Source organism: Rhinichthys klamathensis, unplaced genomic scaffold (genome assembly GCF_029890125.1).
Source record: "Rhinichthys klamathensis goyatoka isolate OS25496 unplaced genomic scaffold, OSU_Roscu_1.1 h1tg000152l_1, whole genome shotgun sequence".
Classification (NCBI taxonomy): Eukaryota; Metazoa; Chordata; class Actinopteri; order Cypriniformes; family Leuciscidae; genus Rhinichthys; species Rhinichthys klamathensis.
This window is the reverse complement of record NW_026606687.1, coordinates 424,531-445,087: the sequence shown is the minus strand read 5'-3', so window position 1 is coordinate 445,087 and position 20,557 is coordinate 424,531. Positions and strand designations below refer to the sequence as shown.

The 20,557-nt window shown below is 38.0% G+C and overlaps 2 protein-coding genes across 2 annotated transcripts; one reads left to right on the top strand and one right to left on the bottom strand.

Annotated features, from left to right (window-relative positions):
* Positions 1-863: 863 nt before the first annotated feature.
* mlf2 (myeloid leukemia factor 2) lies at positions 864-7,427 on the bottom strand. Its single transcript, XM_056258467.1, has 8 exons — positions 6,644-7,427; positions 6,424-6,532; positions 6,180-6,221; positions 5,901-5,954; positions 5,483-5,611; positions 1,830-1,989; positions 1,477-1,694; positions 864-1,381 (listed from the first exon to the last, which is right to left on the bottom strand). Exons 1-7 carry the CDS (start codon positions 6,685-6,687, stop codon positions 1,480-1,482), a joined length of 753 nt encoding a protein of 250 aa, XP_056114442.1. The 5' UTR covers positions 6,688-7,427; the 3' UTR covers positions 864-1,381; positions 1,477-1,479.
* A 1,243-nt stretch (positions 7,428-8,670) lies between these two features.
* On the top strand, positions 8,671-20,471 carry cdc42l (cell division cycle 42, like). The gene is made up of 6 exons (XM_056258468.1): positions 8,671-8,817; positions 9,736-9,840; positions 10,098-10,170; positions 12,152-12,261; positions 18,428-18,625; positions 18,734-20,471. Exons 2-6 carry the CDS (start codon positions 9,736-9,738, stop codon positions 18,821-18,823), a joined length of 576 nt encoding a protein of 191 aa, XP_056114443.1. The 5' UTR covers positions 8,671-8,817; the 3' UTR covers positions 18,824-20,471.
* The last annotated feature ends 86 nt before the right edge of the window (positions 20,472-20,557 follow it).

The window sequence follows — 20,557 nt, the reverse complement described above, 5'->3', positions numbered from 1 at the left end:
GTAGCTAATCTAAAAAATGTGGGGGAAAAATTATGAAGAAAAATAGTAAAGGAAAAGGGACAAAGCTGGCACTGATGAGAGATTGAAATGGAAGATCAGTGCACATTATGTTTTAGAAAGAGAGGAGGGAAGGTAGGCCTATAGGAAAAAGGTAGAAAGTAAATATTAAAGATTGTCTTACCTACTAAGAGAAGAAAACTGAGCGGCCATGTATTACAGCGATTTTACCATGGTTAAGGGGTCTTCTTGCTAAAAATTGGTCAGGAAGTGCTCTGATAAAATGTCTGATTCCAGACAAAACAAAGGAATGTTATGGGTTTTTCAAAGGGGTGGTTGATTATGATTTCACTTTTCTTTCTAACTTTAGTTAGTGTGTAATGTTGCTGTTTGAGCATAAACAACATCTGCAAAGTAACAACGCTCAAAGTTCAACGCAAAGGGAGATATTTTCTTTTAAAGAAATAGCTTTTTAAGGACTGCAACAAATATGCTAATCAATGACTAAAGAATATAACTACACATAAGCTACCTAAATTCATCAACTAACCATTCAGAAATGTCCTGTTGCATTCTACATGTCACTTCTTCTTGAGTCTCTCCATCGTTGTCTGACTCCGGTTTGAACATAAAAGGCTACAAGTTTTAGAAAATGTTCAGTGCATGTCTGTGTGAGGTAAAAGGACTCAAGCGGTTGAAGCTCCGCCCTCTGTGCCACAGCAGCTCATTTGCATTTAAAGGGACAGACACAAAAACGGTGCGTTTTTGCTCACCCTCAAAAATTGACAATTTTAACATATTATATAAAAATATCTGTCCCAAATAAAATACGTTTCTGTCGATTGAGGCATTGATGGAACAGTCAATGATGTAACAAGGTCTTTTTATTAGTTAATAAGTTTAATTAGTCAGCATTGTACAGTTAAACCCACAGATACCCTAGTGTCAACACAAACATATACGGACTTTACACTGGATGTGTGCGTGTGTGTGAGTGAGTGTATGTATGTGTAGTGTATCATTAAATATTTGGATATTGAAATATTGGAAGCATGAGAATTCATTTAAATACAAAGATGTCTGTGTGTATGTATATATCACAAGGTTGAAGAGCTGTTTGAATTATGATGAATGCTGGTGTGTATGCTTTGGGAGTAGTAACATGGTATGAAGTACACAGGCTAGGCCAAATTCCACACAACAAAGATGCAGTCTAAAAACTTCAACCTGTGTTATGATACCTCATGCCAGCACACGTCCCTGTAAGGAGCTGACTACACATATTGAGACAGTTCAGATCTATCAAACATTTGACCCATCAGTTATAATTTTCTTCTCTATTCCTCCCTTCTCGCTTTTCACAGCATCAGCTAGACAACTCCACCTGTAAACATATGCACAACATGTAAAAAATTAAGCCCGAATCTACATTGTCGATCCAAATAGACAAGTTTCATTGGGGCTGTGTAAGATTCGTACCTCTCACCAGTCGTAGCGAGGGCGGGAGTGAGGAGGATGGTGGCGTGGTGACTCGTGGCGGGGCGAGGGAGAGGAGGAGGAGCTCGGAGGCGCTGTCAGGGCCAGCTGCTGTCCAACCCCTGCACTCCGGTCACGCCCGTAATCTAAACTACGGGCATTAGAGGGGCGGTACCGCCCCAACTCTCTCCTCCACTCTTCATCAAAGGCAGCTGCCTCACCTGAAAGAAAAAGAGTTTTGCAATAGTGATTAGGAGACAATTTCACAAAGGTTCAAGACTAAATTTAAGCAGTTGCTGGCGGTTACAGAGAAGAAAAAAAAAAGAAAATAATAAAGAACAAGGGATTTGACCCACTCTCTTCCAGGTTGAAGTAGTCCTGTCTCTCTTCACGGTCACCCGTGAGACGGTTCCTTGACCGTTCCATCACATGACCTCTCTCACCAATGTGATGCCCTATAGCCATTCGCTCCAGTCCACTCTCACTGTCCCGCATCGTTTGACGTGTCTCTCTGATCTAAACAAACATACACAGAAACAATTAGGGGTGATTTAACAGTCGTGCCACTTCTGTGTGTGGTGCTTCAGTGCAAAAACATCTCATTTGCGAACCATCTGCAATCTAGTTTAACCAGGCTCTCATTTTCAGTCTTTTAGGGATGGGAATCATAAGGGTAATCCGAATAATTTAATTGCTTAACAATTCCTTAATGGTTCCATTACCAATTCAAATTCAAGGAATAGATATTAGTTAAGGAAAAAGTGCATTTCTGTTGCCAAATGCAAAACAAAAATATATGAACATTTCTTTTTTTTATAACAACACCATTGACAAAAACCATAATGTGTTTCTTTTTAACACACATTGTCTTAGGCCGTGTGTCCACCAAAGCGTTTTTACTCGCGCCTGGCGTACGTTTTCAATTGTTTTCAATGGGAGCGCCGCGTTTTTTAAACGCCATGAGCGCAACGAGGCGCTGAGCGTGTATTTAACGCTCAAGTGCTGAGCGTTCGGCGTTTTTTACACGCTGAAGCGCTGAGCGCCCGGCGTTTTTACTGGTCGCCGAGAGTTGAAAAATGTTCAACTTTTGGATAAAACGCAGCGCTCATCACTGTCACTTTTCACCAACCGTCCAATCACAGTGGAGGAGGGGCGGGACTAATATCACACCGACCAACTGTCACAACATTCTTTCTGTCCAACGACATCAACCAGCAGAGCAAACCGAACAAAATGGATGAAAAATAGTTTTTTAGTATGAAAAAAATTACCTGCGAAATCAGTTACAAGTAAACTGTGCTGCAGATATTCTGTATCATAGCAACGAAACGTCTCAACGGAAAAAACGCTGCGCTTCCAAAACGCTCTCATGCGCTCACAGCTAGGCGTTTTCAGCAGAGCGTCTAGCGTTTTCAGCTGGCTAAAAACGCTTTGGTGGACACACGGCCTTATGAACAACCATTTGCGGACTATACTGATTTAGGTCTCAAGAGCTACAAGTACAACATAACAGTATCAGTTCTTGGGTCATAGAGTCAGACATGATCAAATTAATGACTTGTGGTTCAGGGAGTTATATTAATTGAAAAGAAAAATTGGGATTCATTTAAATTACAAGAGACAGATGTTTTAGACTTCACTTGTCAGTGTATATATAAAAAAAGAACTGGCTAATAAGAGTAATTTGCTTGAGAATCGGACTTCTCTGGTCATGCAGTATGTTTTTAATCAACTAAAAATAACCTCATAAGAGTCATTTGCTTCAGAACTGGACTTGACTGGTCCCGTTTAAAAAAAGAACCAGCTAATGAGAGTCATTCGCTCGAGAACCAGACTTCACTGGTCGTGCCGTTTTTATAATTCACTAAAACCAGCTCATAACTTAGCATCACTCACTTCAGGGTCGGACTTAAATGGTTGCTTTGTATGTTTGAAATTCACATAATTGCATAAGCTCATAAGAGTCATCCACTCGAGAATCAGACTTTCGGTCTCTCTGTATGTTTCATGCTATATAGCAACGCCAGGTTCGGACATACTCTGTTTCCAGTGCGTATGCAGTATGAATTGTAGAACGTATGCGATGCAGAAGCAGCACGGGCTCATTGTGCTTTTACAAATGATGCGTTTGCAGTGCGCAACTGATCTGTGACTGCATACCACTAACACAACATGTATTCATTACATTTATTTTAAATCCAAAAGTTGTTACTGAAAATGATTTTTCAGCATTGTGATTCTCTTTGTACATAGTACAGTTATACAAACTCTCATATGTATTCACGTTCAAATTTAAAGGCATTAATAAATTAATTACTTCTATACAGATTTATATATTAAAGGGATAGTTCACCCAAAAATGAAAATCCTGTCATTAATTCGTTACCCTCATGTCATTCCAAACCAGTAAGACTTTCGTTCATCTTCGGAACACAAATGAAGATATTTTTGATGAAATCTGAGCTTTTTGTCCCTCTGTTAATAGCTACGCAACTACCACTTTGAAGCTTCAAAAAGTTCATAAAAAGATCGTAAAACTAATCCATGAGAATTGAGCAGTTTAGTCAATTTTCTGAAGAGACGTGACCGCTTTATATGATTGAATTTAGGCTTTTATTCACATGAACATTCATCAACTCACACATCAGTTATGGTAAACGGAAGCTCAATCATGCGAGAATGTGTTACGCAGCACGTTTGAGCTTCCGCAAGAACCAATGAGGTTTGTTCTCCACATTAAGCAGGTTCGGTTGAGCTTATGTTTATATTCGCTGATCAATGTTTATATGTGAACAAAAGCCTAAATAAATTTGTTAATCATATAAAGCGATCAAGTTTCTTCAGAAATTTTGAACTAAACCGCTCAAATCATATGGATTAGTTTTACGATCTCTTTATGAACTTTTTGAAGCGTCAAAGTGCTAGTTGCGTAGCTGCAAATGGAGAGACAGAAAACTCTCATATTTTATCAAAAATATCTTAATTTGTGTTCCGAAGATGAACGAAAGTCTTGCGGGTTTGGAACAACATGAGGGTGAGTAATTAATGACAGAATTTTCATTTTTGGGTGAACTAACCCTTTAAGTTGCTCAAGCAAGTGGTAACACATACTCTTCTTATTTTAATTGACAAAAACAGCCGATTCACATGCCATTTCTTTTGCATTTAAATCCTTATACAAGAAATCCTGTGGGTCATAAAGAACTTTACGTTTTCCCACCTACATGAAGAGACGGGTATCGTCGATTTTGTCGCCTTTTTTATCCAAGTGTGAGGTAAGGAGTAGTTTTCCTTGCTTTACACTTTTGGCAAAAAGCCATGTGTTGACGGTGAAACAGAGTAGAGTTTAATTATAAGCATTTATGGTTAAATTATTACATTTTCATGCCAATCCATGTTTATTTTTATGCGAACAATGTGCCGTCACTTTAATTCAACGCGTGGAGCACAGCAAAAATAGATTCTGTGAAGGAAACGATCGCTGCACTGCTGCAGACGCACCGCTCCTGGAACACATTCCCGGACCGCATCCGTGTCCAGTGTGAATGCTCTATCCTGTTAACATAGGCACAGAAACAAATACAAATCAAATACGCATCGCAAACGGAGTATGTGTGAACCTGGCGTAATGCGTAGAACCCTTTCAGAGTATTTTAATCTGCCGTTGTGCCCAGATCTCTGGAAGAATGCAAATGCGAATTATGTTAATGATATGAAAATCATTTGGTTGTGTTTTTTTTTTTTTTTTTTTTTTAAATGGAACTTCTGAATAAGATTAATTGCATACATGTTCTAGCCATCATGACAGAAGCAACTTAGCAAATGAATATGATGAACAAATAATGGAGAACATCACTATAAATGGGCATATATCCAGATACGTGACAGATATTCAAGATTGGTGTTTAAGAATCAGTCATGGACATGCCTGCCTCAATGTCTATAGCATAATATATGGTGTATATGTAAAACATGGTAACACTCTGCTGTGTGTCTATGTGTCTCTTACACCCCCAGGAGCAGTGCGAAATTCACTGGTCTGCTGATAGACTTTCGGTGCTCCTGGATCTGTGGAGGAGTATGAGATGACTGTGGAGGAGGAAAAGGTCTGGCAGTTTGGAGAACCAGACATTCGTTCCTAAAGACAAAGAGAAGTTATGAAAGTGTGATCTAAGATCAGTTGACCTCAATCATTTGTGGAATCGTATTCTCTCAAAATAAAAAGAATTCATGTAGATTTCAATTATTTTAATGTGAAATTAACAAGGTAGCAACTTGAAAGTCACAGTCTGCACTTATTCCAGTTCAAAAGCTGCAAACAATAATGCACCATTGCAATCAACAAACGGAAGCCTTGTTCTTGTTATTGAAAACCACAGTGTTTCAATATTTCAGAATTGTGGCTGCCAAGCCACCATGAAACTCACCATGTTCTCCATCATCCCACTCATCATACTGAACATGTCCATGAAACCTCCACCCTGAGAAAAAAACAAAATGTACGCACATTAAAATTATTTATGATACTGCACCATTTCTGCCACTCATCAAATTAGTGAACTTCATTGAACTTGTCTGTCACAAGATGTTGCCATTAAAGCACAAGATGCTCTTTGGATCATTTTTTAAATCCTGTTCGAGAAAATTATCATCAGGTTTTACACAAACTGTTGCTGCAAAAGGGTGAACAAGGAACAGTATCATACCATTCCCATCATGCCGAAGGGGGTCAAGGCTCCAGCTTGTGGCTATAGAAGGTGGAGGACAAAATGTGGACACTTTAATTTTTAAAACAAATCTAAAAATCACCCATAACACCTGAAAGTACAATTGAGACAAACTGCCTTCAGTGATGCTAAATCAGCATCAAACTGATAGTCAACATATTAACATGGTCATTTTCACTTAAAATGTTCAAACCAAGCCCTGTTTTTGTGACTCTGTGGGTACCTGTATGCGTGTACGTGGATGCTGGATCTGAGGGGTGAGAGGAAACGGATCCATCCCGAATGACCCAAAGAGACTCCTCATTTGGTGCCTGTGTGCCGCGAACGGATCCCTGTCACAACATATCATGCACATCATTTATAGTCATAAAAAATTTATTTGAAAGCACAAATTGATTATTTTGTAAACAAACATTTGTCATTTTAAAAGAACCAATACTCACATCATGTATGGGTTGTCATCCACATCATTCAAGTAGTGAAACATTTTTGTTGGTCTTTCTTGGTTGGTTGAACTTGCACCAATAAATAACTTCAGACTCTTTAATCAAAAGCCAACACTACAACAGCTCAGGGGCTCTTAATTGGTCAACCAATCATCAAGCTCCCTTTGCCAGATACGCAAAACACGCTCAATTGGAGAATTACACAATTCGGCCTGCACGTTCTATTACCTAACCACAATGCAAACTATCAATTTACCGAGCGAGATAGAGAAAACACCCTGATATAATAAAGCAGCTCTGCAAAACATATATACCTAGGCGAATACTCTCGAATATTCCAGACAGGTGCTAATCCAAAACAGCCTGCAAGCTATTTCAGATCGTTAGCCTAGCATAATAACAAGCGCGCTGAAATGATTTGTTTAAAACCACAAGATTCGGAGAGGTACAAGTCAAGGTGAATTATGACAAGACGACGAGAAAAACAGCAGCACGCAGAGCAGACGGACCGACGGAAATAACCGCCGCAGATGAGCACAGGAAGACAGTATGACAAAGGAAACAAAACCTTGAAGATCTTGGGCGAATATCTTGCTCTTCTAAGAGATTCACGCGCTTTTTTCGGGGTGTATTACATCAGAACCGATGCTGTGTCACGCGCTGACACTAAAAAATAAACTCCACTGAGGAAGAGATGGCTTTGATAGGAAGATTACGTGCACTTAGTAAAGCAGGCACAAAAGCCAAACGTCAACAGAAAAGAGAGATGGGAGGGGGAGGAAGAGGAGGGGAACAGCCCTGTTCACATTCCGGTGAATCAAGATAAAAGTTTAAGCTCTGCTCTCAAAATAATAATAATTATTATTATTTTGGTTCAGATGCTTATGTATTTTGGTCTCCCGTGGGTCATTCGAAGGTTATCTTATTGTTTTTAGAGCATTATTAATTTGATGCTTGGGCATAAGCTCAGACGTTGTGCAGTAAATGTGAAAATGTGAGGAAACAACAAGAGAGTTGCATTAAATACATTAACTACACGATACATTTTAATTTAGTTTTATTTTGTATATAACATTTTATTTTATTGATATTTTTAGGATTTGTAATTGTATTGTATATATTTTTTCTTTTGTCATTGTGTGTGCATTTATTGATTGATGTGTGCAAAATATTAGGTAATTTGAAATAGTAAAATTGTACTATATAGGCTACATTACAATATATATGTACAATATATAATATGCATATGAGTAAGGAGGAGGGGGCTTTTAGCCTGATACATTCCTTAAATTGCCTAGCCTTTGTTCTCGTGTTTCGAAATTCCTTAATACATTTCACGTTGAAAAAAATAAATATTTTTCAAGATTAAATATAAATAATAGACCTTATTGCTTGTCTGTCGCTAGATGGCAGTATACAGAACGCTAACAGAGAGCCTCTCATCAACAGGAGGAAAGCCACCTTTCCACTCGTTTCCAAATTTTATCACGTGATTGTCTATATCCTACTGACAAGCTTGTTTCATTGTTTTAGATCTTATTTCAGATATTATTATTTTTTGCATTCTATTTCTCTTCACATTTTTAGTCATAGTGGTTTGGCTAAAACGTTTTGACTGCACAAAAACTTGTCCTCCATGACTTGCACCCTTTTGGATAATAGCCTACAAAAAATTGACTAATCACTATATGGGTTTAGCAGCCTCCTAGTGTGTTCATAAGGACCTTTTTAATATAAATTTTATTTATTAATAGAATATTTTGGCTAATTGAAATGGAAATAAAGCGGAAACATGGAAATAAAAAAGCAGTTTAATCATAGACATATAATGCTTTTACTAGCATTCTCAAACATTTGGAACACACGTTTTCCATTCTTCAATATTCACTTTTGGCGGGGGGGGGGGGGGGGTATCTGGCATATCTTCAATAATTTTGAAGATATTCCACTTGAGTGTATAAATGATATTTACAATAAAGATAATCCCCAAAAGCCCTCGTGCGCCCCTGGCGGCCACTTGAAAGGAACTGCAGCCTGTGTTGGGCGTATGCGCAGAGTGGGCATGCTGAATTATCGCAGGATCTACAACTGGACGTTTTTCGCTTTCATTCGCGTCAGATTGATACTCTCAAACCCGGACGTAACCAACGCCTAGTCGCCGGAGAGGAACGGTAAGCAATTCTCAATCTGTAGCATTATTTTATATGGCTTTTATCCGATCAACTTGTAGTTAAACAGTACACGTCCTATGTCAGCCTTTACCGTTGTGTAATTTTGATTTAGGATGATTTGTGGCCTCTCGGCAGTGCTAGCGCGTTAGCTTAGCATCGCAGCATCCTGTCGCCTTCTTTACACAAAACTTTGATTTACTTCACCGCTGACAAATCTCTTCAGGATTATTTTCGTTTTCTATAATCACCCAAAACTACCAATTTCTTCGCCATTTACTGTAGTAACGTTTTTAAATTAAGTAGATTTATTAGGTGAAGTGTATAACTTTATTGGTGGGGGAAGAAAGTAGAATTAAATTATTCTAATGTAAAATCCTACTTTTATTATTAATAAAATGCGTCTCGTGTAGTGTTTAGAAAAAAAAAACACTGCCTTGAATCAACGATAAACGGGAGCATTAGTGTTTTACTTATAAGCTATCAGGTTTTCGTTTGTTTTATTGTCCTTAATTGGTCTTCAAAACATGTAATTAATATTGTTCGTCAACAGTTTAAATAAGGTTTCATATAAAAAATAAAATTCAGAAACTGCAATGAAGCTGAAAAGCAGGCGATATTGTTAGTGCGAGTATGACAAAGTAATAAAGCCTTCCTCTAAGCAGCGTTAATATGCGGAAGCAAATAACATTGGACACATTCTTGTAGATGTCTCTCTGTATGCCTGCCTTTGTCTCTGAAATCTAATCACATCACTTAAGGCTTATTGACAATTCTGGTAAATGCATTCACCCTGACATTGGCGACAGTGAACGGTGGAACTAAACGAAACTAATGATTCCTAAATGAGGTATTTCTGAATCCCACGAGGGCCAATGTAAGTGATAACATGATTTTCACCCTTTCTCTTTTACCATATAGATGCAGACCATAAAGTGTGTGGTGGTTGGAGATGGAGCTGTCGGAAAGACCTGCCTCCTCATCTCATACACAACCAACAAATTCCCCTCTGAATATGTTCCCACGGTAACGGAGTAAAGGGTGGTTGGCTCTGGGTCAGAGATTTGGGGAAGGGGGCACAGTGAATGAATGATTATGAGTAATAATGGCAGCTATTATTATCTATTGTGTGCCTTGTGCTGTTTCAAATTAGGAGATCTCATGTATGTGTTGTTTGTCAAAGGATATTTGATAAGATTATTGTAGAAACCTTTTTAGTATTAGGTGTGTAGTGTTGTCTGAAATACAATGTATATAAATGAGAGATTTTTGTTTGTTTGCAGGTTTTTGACAACTATGCTGTCACAGTGATGATCGGAGGGGAACCGTATACACTGGGGCTTTTCGACACAGCAGGTAATGCGGTCTGGGGCTTGTTTACTCTTGACCTTAATCTGAGTTGATTGCCCACACTGTAATTTTTTTTGTAATGCTGACTGATTTGTTCAGTCAGTATCTAGTGCATCAACTTTGGTTACCATAATATTGACTTAAAGGGATACTTCACCTCTGGAAAGATGAATGTGTATTTAAAATGGGTCATTTATGTAGAAGAAATGTGAAATTATTTTTGAATTTGGAGCTTTCTAGACTGAGAAAAGCCAGAAAATGTATTTTTGGCTTATGTGGAAGAAAGATAACAACTCCCAGAATGCACTTGCTTCGCTGCCCTAGTAGGCCACGCCTACCGGTAAACGAGCGCAGTAGTTAAACAACAAGTCTAGGCTACTAGTGAGTCTCCGTGATGAGTCTGCCCGAAAATGTCCGGGATTCGGCTTTTGCGTTCTACAGTCGCCAGTCATTATGTTTACTGTGGCGAGCAGGACGAGGCTAGCGGGAGAACGGCGGCGTGATTACCGATGAGCGACACCTGTGAGACGCACCGGTCTCGTATCTCTCACGGAGGAGCGGGAATTTTCTTAGCAATGTTAAAACGCACATCAACCGATCACTTGTTTAGTGTTCATGTAAACACTACATTCAGATTCACCAATCGGAATGATTTCAGTTAGATTGAAACAAAAGGTGTGCATGTAAACAATGAATGGCGACTGCAGAAAGAAAAAGCTGAATCCCGGACATGTCCAGGAAAAAGAGGATGGTGACCCCTACTACTCAGCTTTCTCCTAAGTTACTCAGCTTTCTCCACAGAACAAGAGCCTGCTAGCTTAGCTTCCAAAAAAAGATGGCTGACACTATGTGTACATTCTGTGAGTGAGATCCCACCCTCTTTGGGCGGGTTGAAAACATGCGGGACAGCCCCTACTACTGACTGTAGTCTTTAGCCTCTGGCCAAAAAATCCTCCGATGACGCAAAATGACGATTTTGCGTCATTTGAGGATTTTTTCCAGACAAAAAATACATAAATCTCTCGTCTCAGGGGGATATGAGGGTGGAAAGCATGGTAATTCGAAAATACTACAGGTTTTATGCTAATACAAAGCTTAATGCTAAATCCTGAAGTATAAGTGTCAACATGATACAAAGAGATATGAGAGAATAGCTGTCTCTGTGGAAAAAGAAGATGGAAAACTGGAAATTTGAGAACTAATGAGAAAACATAAGTTACAGGCATTTTATCCAATAATTCATACTGCTTAGACCCGCTGACTAATTTGCTTATTTACTATCTAGTGAATGTCACACAGTTCAGTATATGAGGAGCAAAAATGTGTATTCGGATACGGCTTTAGACATTAATACACATTTGATGATGTTACATAGTATGTCACAGCCTGAAGAAGATAACTATTTTGTTTTGATATAGGATAAGGATTTATTAAATAAGTGGAGAAACAATAAGGAAAAATGGTCAGATATAAAATATACACTGTGACTATCATTCAAAAGTTTGCAAATTAAAACTTTTATTCACTAAGGACACATTAAATTGATTAAAAGTGGCGGTAAAGACATTTATAATGAGAGATAAGATTTCTATTCATCAAAGAATCCTAAAAAATGTACCATGGTTTCCACGAAAATATTAAGCAGCACAACCATTTTCAACATTGATAATAAGGATTTAAAATATATATATATATATTAAAATAGAAAACTTTTTTTAATGGGTAGTAATATTTCACAATACTACTGTTATTACTGTATTTTTGATTAAAAAATTGCAGCCTTGGTGAGTATAAGACAAATAAGAAAAAACTTACCAACCCCAAACTTGTAAATGGTAGTATACATTAATTTATAATTTCCTCTTGCTGTTTTTCAAGATGGATTGAATTTCTCAATCTTTGCTGTTGTGTTCAAAAGCTGCGTCTCAAATGACTCTCAGAGCAGAAGAGAGGTGGTAATGAACTGCATCTATTTCTGTTCTCTCAGGTCAGGAAGACTATGACAGACTTCGGCCTCTCAGCTATCCGCAGACAGACGTATTCCTTGTTTGCTTCTCTGTTGTTTCTCCTTCCTCCTTTGAGAATGTGAAAGAGAAGGTGGGTGTTTATTAAGTGCTTTCTGCTTTCTTGCTTGTCTCACTGTTTGGGGATCAGAACATGGAAAAGCTACCGTTCTCTGGCTTATTGACATCATTACTGGTGGTATACTAAACTATGTCATGATTTAGTGTTTACATTTTCAGTTTACTATTCCCCCATATTTATGGCATGGTATCATGTACAGACAGATACATTACAGTGTTGATACATTCTTTAACAGCATAGTATGTTTCATACAGTCAGGTTTTACTTTGATGACACTGACGTCACATGTTTAGTGTCATTAAAACACACACTTAGCAGTACCTGATTTTCCTGCTGGACTTGGAGAATGGAACTCATGTGAATAGATCTATTTAAACTGATCATCAGTGCGTACGTGAAAAGCACACTCATTACCGAGGTGCATCTGATTTATGTAGAAATGTTGTATTTGTTAGTCGTTTTCTCTTCAGATTTATAGTGTGAAGTCCTTAAAGGAATAGGTCACTCAAAAATACTCCCCCCTCAAGCCATTCTAGGTGTATGTGACTTTCTTCTTTCAGTCGAACACTATCAAAGTTATATTAAATAATATCCTTGCTCTTCCCACCTTTGTTATGGCATTGAATAGTGAAATAGTTTTTAAAGCTCCAAAGAGTGCATTCATCCATCATAAAAGTCATTGGAGTCATAATCCAAATGACTCCAATGGGTTAATAAATGCCTTCTGTAGTGAAGCAATGAGTTTTTGTAAGAAAACATACGTGCGTTCACTAGGGCTGGACCCGAATATTCGTTCGGTGGGTTGGTATTCGATTTGAAAATGTGACATTCGAATATTCGTCTTTTTTTTTTCTTTGCACACCTGGCATCCCCCTCGAAACGGTTCTCATTCGTGCTTGAATATGTTTTACACTATATAATCTGGTGAAATATAATACTTAACATATAACTTAATAAATAAGCTACTTAATAAATAAAGCTACTAGAAAAATATTAGACTACCTTAATAAAAATATTGCTTAAGTTAACAGACCTGTGTGTGTGTTTTATATAGTGCAGTGTCCGTTCTCGGAGCATATAAGCTCTGCTCGCGTGAGGCGCGCCGCTTCCCGCTCGCGCTGTTCTATAGTTTATTAAAAGTGTATTCATTCTGAACGTGTAGCGTCTCGCCTGTCTATCTATATTGCACCAAATACGACACTGCACTCCCTTGCGAAGTCGTTTGGATGAACGGTTCTCGAAATAATCAAAATGCAAACGGACAGACAGACATAGGCTATAGAGATTCCGAAGCTTCGAATATTCGATGTTCATTACTACCGAAGCTTCGAAGCTCGAAAAATGGTATTCGGGCCAGCCCTAGCGTTCACGAGAGTCGAGTTCCGGCGGAAGGTTGTCCTTTGACCCGACATATGACGTAATCAAACCGTAAGCTTCGGTGAGATTTAACGAACGTGGAAGTGCAGAGGACAGAGCTGAACAAAACGCTGGTCACAAATTAGAAGTCTAAAATGAGAAGTTTTAAAGGGAAAATGTCGATATAAGAGAAGAGGGGCTTCGTCGTTCGGAGGTAGATTGATCGCTGGATCAGCGTTGGAACAATCAATTATCGTCAAAAATCCATACTGATAGTTTTGGGTTGCGTCAGTTGCTGGAGTGGCTGAGAAGGGTCCGCTGTCATTATACAGTACGAGAGCGGCCTCTAGAGGCAAAATAAAACCTATCACTGACGCCTCGTGGAGTTTGTTTTGACACGAGGGGGAGACTTCAGATGCAAATTTAAAATAGACAATCAAACGGTATGTTATACAGTACACTACCCTATGTTTTATCATGTCATTATAAAGTAATAAGTTTGTTGACTAGATGCTGCATTAGTGGAGAACAGCAGTATGTTTGCTGTCGAGGCTGAGAGGACGCTAACATTAGTAGTACTTCAAGCAGTTTAAACAATGTGACAAAAACACGCAAGCCCGACCCAAATGTTTGTCACAATTATTACCATCTGTTTGCATTAGTTTATATCAATCCAGCTGGTCACTTTTATGCATTCCTTAGCCAAATAAGCTACATATTTAAAGCTAGTGACGTGAGACGTTGATATGTTCATGCAGCCGACAGAAATCTGTTGATCAATCGGTTATCGGCCAGCATTGTCCAACCTAGCTATCGTTATCGGTAAAATCCACTATCGGTCGACCTATAGTCAAAGGTCACCCTTCCACCATTATTAGACTCTCGTGAGCGGCTGAACACGCGTACGGCCATTGCCGGAAGCCATTGATTGTTTTTTTATAAAGTTTTAAATATGGATATTTTTCTTACAAAAACCCATCGCTTCGCTTCAGAAGGAACGTATTAACTGTAAATTATGGGGTAATTTTAATTTTTCAGTGAAATATTCTTTTAAGATGTATTGTTTTTAATATATATAATCTTATATGTGATTGATTGATCAGTTGCAGTATTTTGGGATTTTATAGAATGACTGTTTAAAGCCTATTTGAGGAACTCAAATCAATATTTCAGATCTATTTATGTAGCGGCACAATGAAAAAAAAAAGTGAGTTTTTCACTTTAAACATTCATTTTACATTGCTCCTACAATTTATTTAAGAAGCTGTATTTTAATGCTTAACAAGCTGTATAATATAGTTTTTTTGTTGTTGTTCTTTATTTGCTTATGGAGCAGAAGAGTAAAATTTGTGTGGAAATTGGCAGCACAGATTCATTTGTAAGATAAGGACAGTACAGAGATTACAAGTTCATAATGCAATGTATGGGAGACCACAGGGGCCATTTATTATTATTCCTGCCTGGTTTCTTTAAAAAACATAAGACCTGACCGTAAGGTCTTTTTTATGTTTTTGACAGAACTCTTATGCTTATTATTTGATGAATAGAAAGTTAAAGTACTGACCCCAAACTTTTGAATGGTAGTGTGTATGTATTTCTTTTATAGAAGTAAAAAAAAAAATGGAACATTTATTTTTAATCAAATATGTATCATGTCAGGAAATGGGTTTGAAGGGTTAATTCACACGGAAATGAAAATTGTCATTTCCTCACCCTCATGTCATTCCAAACCCGTAAAACTTTCGTTCATCTTCAGAACACAAATGAAAATATTTTGTACAATATTTCTGTCCCTCCATTGACAGTCCACAGAACTCCCACTTTTACGCTTTAAAAAGTTTTTAAATAGATCATAAAACTAATCTATATGAATTTAGTCTGAAGAGACACGATCGCTTTATATGATGAACTGATTGAATTTAAGGTTTTTGTTCACATAAACATTCATCAACACACACATCAGTTATGGTAATTGGAAGCTCAAGCTTGCTTGTTGCACAGCATGCTTGAGCTTCCGCAAGCACCAATGAGGTTTGTTGACACACGTCAAGCAAGTAAGGTTGAGATTTATGTTTTATATGGCCAGAATTTGTATGTGAATAAAAGCCTAAATTCCATCTTTTCATCATATAAAGTAGGGATGTACTGATACCAGTATTGGGCCCGATACTGCGCTTGTGTACTTGTACTCATAAAAATGCTCTGATACCTATAACCGATACCACGCAGCGTATGTGCAGTGTTTGTGTCCAGACAAAGAAACACTGACAACAGAGAGTATAATGGGGGTAAAAGAAAAGGCTGTCTAATAAGTAAATGTATCTAATTAGTGAAATATTAAACAAAATATAGTAACGCCTCGCCTATGCGCGAGCTGATAAGCGAAAAACGTGCAGTGTATTGAGTACGCAGCTGCACAGACGTGCAAGCTTTAGAGCTCATCCCTTTTTCAGAGACATCAGTGGAAAGTTTGTAGTTCGGTCGTATATGTAAATGGAAAAGAAAGTAAAACGAGGCATGTATTATTAACGTTAACTGACGAGAGAGAGAAAAAGAGAGTGCACTTCTGTTGAATGCTCTTGATTGCTGATCGTTCACTCAGCACACATGCATCATTTGGATTAAAACTAAATCAATGTAAGTAAAACAGGAACTGTTACGTGATTTATGTATAACGAGTGGTTCCCTGCATTATTACAGAATGTTTGCAGGTCAAGAAGTTTCATGAACGCAAACATCCGAAACCCACGCCCTGAAAGCTGCCTCAGACCACGTGCGAATTGAATACTCTTTCACGTCTTGCGCCTGAATGGACACATTCACACAAATTTATGTAAAATGTCCATCTTGGCGAGTATCCTGGTAAACATACTGGGTTATATCTTAATGAACGTAAACAAAGAAAACTCATGTTCAGTAGCAGGCAATATTGGATCCGTGAATTCGGTCTTAAAGGGACAACAGCTTAAAGGTACAATATGTAGGATCTTTCGCCACCAGGGGTCGCTAACCTCTTACAATAACAAAGGCATATATTAATGACGCAAAGCATTAAGCGAAATTATGGATCTTGTTGTCAAGCTGTTGGATCTAATAATGTTTATGGATGAGTAAATACATTGATGTTTTTAACATGACTGTGGTATTGAAGCAGGGCGCGATTGCTAATGAGAGGCGTATACCAGCGCCACACGCGAGTCCCGTGGATATAAAAGAATAAGGACATTTCATTCTACACGCAAGTGCTGAATTAAAACTCGCACTGGTCAGTTTATTAGACTAATTAAAATTGAGGTAACGCAGCGCTGTTTCACTTGCTCTAACAGTTACACTATCACACTAAACGGCATTTGAGTGTGTTGAATGTTGTTAGTTAGGTTGTTTGTTGGCTATATGAGACTAGCAGTAAGCTAGATCAACATTAGAATGACATACAGATCATATTCTAACATTTCATCATGTTGAACTAAATAACATTGATAAGATTTATGTACATTTGCTCACCTGTCTAATAAAGTACATACAAGAGTGGCGTCTCTGCCAAGTCGAAGTTAGTCGTGGACGTGGAGCTCTTGGCATCTCGAAAGATGTTGATCTTCGTTTCAGTCCTCTTTTTGTCTCAAAGTCTGCTTGCCATGGTCCATAATGTTTGATCAAAACAACATCAGCGTGAGCGTCCTGCTAGGCATAACCCAGTTGTCCACGTCTGTTGCCATGGTTACTATGGCAGCACGAGCGGAAACCGAGGGTAACGCGGATTTGACGCCATTGACTGGCGACTCGTCACCCCTGCTGACACGCCCCGTTTCCTTGGTTAAAATTGCAGTTTTGTCACGATTTACAAATAGTTGGAAACATTTGGGATATTGTAAGTAATCAACTAAATAAAATATATAACATTGGCCTAGTGGTTTTTGGATATTTTACTGCAAAACTCCTACATATTGTACCTTTTAATAAACCTGCTGTTGTGTTTTTTTCTGTTAATCAAACTACAAAAGACAAAGTAATCACTGCTATTGACTGTATTTTGTAACTTTATAAAGACTCATCTATATTTAATTCATACAGTATTATTTCACATTTGATAACTTTATTCAAATTATGTACCTGAAAACTACTGTTAGATCTACCTGAAACCCCCCAAAACAGCTGTTTATTTCATTTGTAGTGTTTTTTTTTTTTTGTTCTATTGTATTTATTTATTTGTAATTTGATTATTTGTTCTTATTTTATTACTTGTCTTTATAATGTTTTAAATTGACAATAATTAGGCTAGTAGTTTTTGCTGTAATATCAAAATTGGAATTGAGAATTCACTCGTGTGACACATTGAGCATTGAGCCCTGCTGGAGCAGCTCTAAATGCGCTGTGCTATTAAATGAAAGATAAAATATGATAGAGCAATATAATGAACAGTGAAAGTAAGAAGCTCATACAATACATTTTAACATGCTTAAGCATGAAAAGAAATGAAAGGAAATAAATATTTTCTAAACAAATTAAGCCAACTTATGTGATTCATATTCTTTTGGTTTCTCTACCCAGTATATTAAAAAATTACAAATGCAGTGAAAATACAGGCAATTACCAAAAATGAAAAGTGGTATCGGTGCATCCCTAATATAAAGTGATCAATTGGACTAGATTTGGTTATCAGTAAAATATTTTGTCAGCACCGTGATTCTCTGTCGATGGTCTCTGGGTTAGCTTATCCAGCTTTGCACTCTTTGTAATTCTGAGTTTGTTTCTGATTGTGCTATGATAAATAGCTCTCTATACTCTCTCACCATTCATTTTTCCCCCTCTCTCTTTCTCTAAGTGGGTACCGGAGATCTCTCACCACTGTCCACGCACTCCATTCCTTCTGGTGGGCACTCAGGTTGACCTGAGGGACGACAGTAACACTGTGGAAAAACTTGCCAAAAACAAGCAGCGCCCCATATCGCCTGAGAGCGGGGAGAAGCTGGCCAGAGACCTCAGAGCTGTCAAATACGTGGAGTGCTCCGCCCTCACACAGGTTAAAAGAGCAGCCGCACACGCCTATGATGACATAACCGCTTTCCTCACTTACCACCCATGTGACCTACTGCAAATGATCTTTCATTTTATGATCTCTTTCTTACAGAGAGGCCTTAAGAATGTTTTCGACGAGGCGATACTCGCTGCCCTTGAACCTCCAGAGACCAAACCCAAGAAGCGCTGCATCCTTTTGTAGGAACACAAGCAGTGGGTTTTGCACTCACTCCAACTAGAGAGGCAGAAAAAAGGAAACATTCTGGTGGGGTTTTTAAGTTTGGTTGGGCTTGGATTTGGAGTAGAGAGTTATTATTGGGAAAAATCATGGGAACAAAACAGCAAAAAAAAGAAAACGTGATACTTGAGGAATTTGGCAAAAAAAAATGGTATTGCAAACAAATAAATGCACACTGTGCCTTTCTTAATGTTTCTAGAAGAACGGAAGTAATTAGAGAACCCTGTAACCAATAACACCCCTACAAACAAAGATATAAAAAAATACAGGCGCACGTTATGCATGTGATGCCTACAGAACAACATATAGATCCACTTTAATGCTTTAAGTGTCAGTTACATGTAATCGATCCAAAAAAAAATGTGCGACAGTGGCACAAATACATGAGATTAAATGCTTCAGGTTTCTGATCGCCATCAAAAATGAATGATTTGAAATGCTTTTGCTGGACAAATGTCGGGTTTGTCCCCGACACATGCTTTGCTCTAAGCTGCACAAGGGTTGGTTAGCACACAATGTCTAAAAACAGCACATTTTATGAAGTGTAAAGCCGAACATGCCGACTGCTCTGATGAGCGCTTCTGCAGGGCTCGACTATTTGCTCTGTAACCTGTGGATAGTGTTGCGTGCAGTAAGCTGATTTCAGCTTTCTTGAATCTCTTCAGTTGAGCATTTTCGCTACATTGCAAAATTGCCAAGGGCACAAAGGCGATTCTTGACAAATTAGCCTTTTAGTGTTGCTTTAGGGTGTGTTTTCAGTTTTTTAATGTTGCGTTTTTGCCTGTTCTAGATGTTGGACTCACACGACACCTTTAGGCAGGTTCTGTCCTATATGTGGTCACTTACTGTTGTTAATAGGTACTGGACTGGATCTGGCACAAAAGCAAGCTAACGTTATTGGTTTGGGCGTATAATTAGCTCTAATCACTGACAATGGCGTTGAAATAGAACATATACAAAAATAAACCGTAACAATTTTAGATATTTTAATTATTAAAAACAGTTTTAATGTTGGATCAGAGTGTTATGGCTATAGGAATCTCTCACTATGGCCACATCCCCTCCGAAGTAACGTGTTATATGGTTTATAAGAGAGTTTGGGACTTTTTTGTGGGAGCCAATGGATTCTTAGTTCACAAGCATTTGTTTCTTCCTGTATGAGCCAGACTGTTCTCTTCTTCTGTGGTTCATGCTCCTAGAATCTCTTAAGTGCATTTACTCTCAAGCCATGCAGTGCCTTCTGCTGGCCGTTTAGAAAACTGAATTTTATTTTGTGTTTTTTTTTGCCTTTTTCTCTTTTTGTTTTGACTTGGACTATGTTGTATTAAATGTATTACTGTTTCCTCTTGGGTGAATGAATTTAGTAGTGACACATTTTGAAACGAGTTTTTTTTATGATTTTTTTTTTTTTGCTAGAGTACCATTTGATTGTGATTTATTAATAAAATAACAAATTGAAATGTAATATTTTGAATAACTGATTTTAACAGTCGTGTGAGTAAAAAGGAGGATAACTGATGATAATGGCGGTTTAAAATGTGGCCTTTTCTTAGTCAAGTTCTGCGGTGTTTGGAATCTCACTATATTTGTAATAAAAGTGGTGCGACTGACACAGCTGTATTTGTATCCTGCTTATTAGATTATTTTGGTATTTGGGGGTGTTTGTCAGCAGACAAACGTAAAAACATGTACACTTCA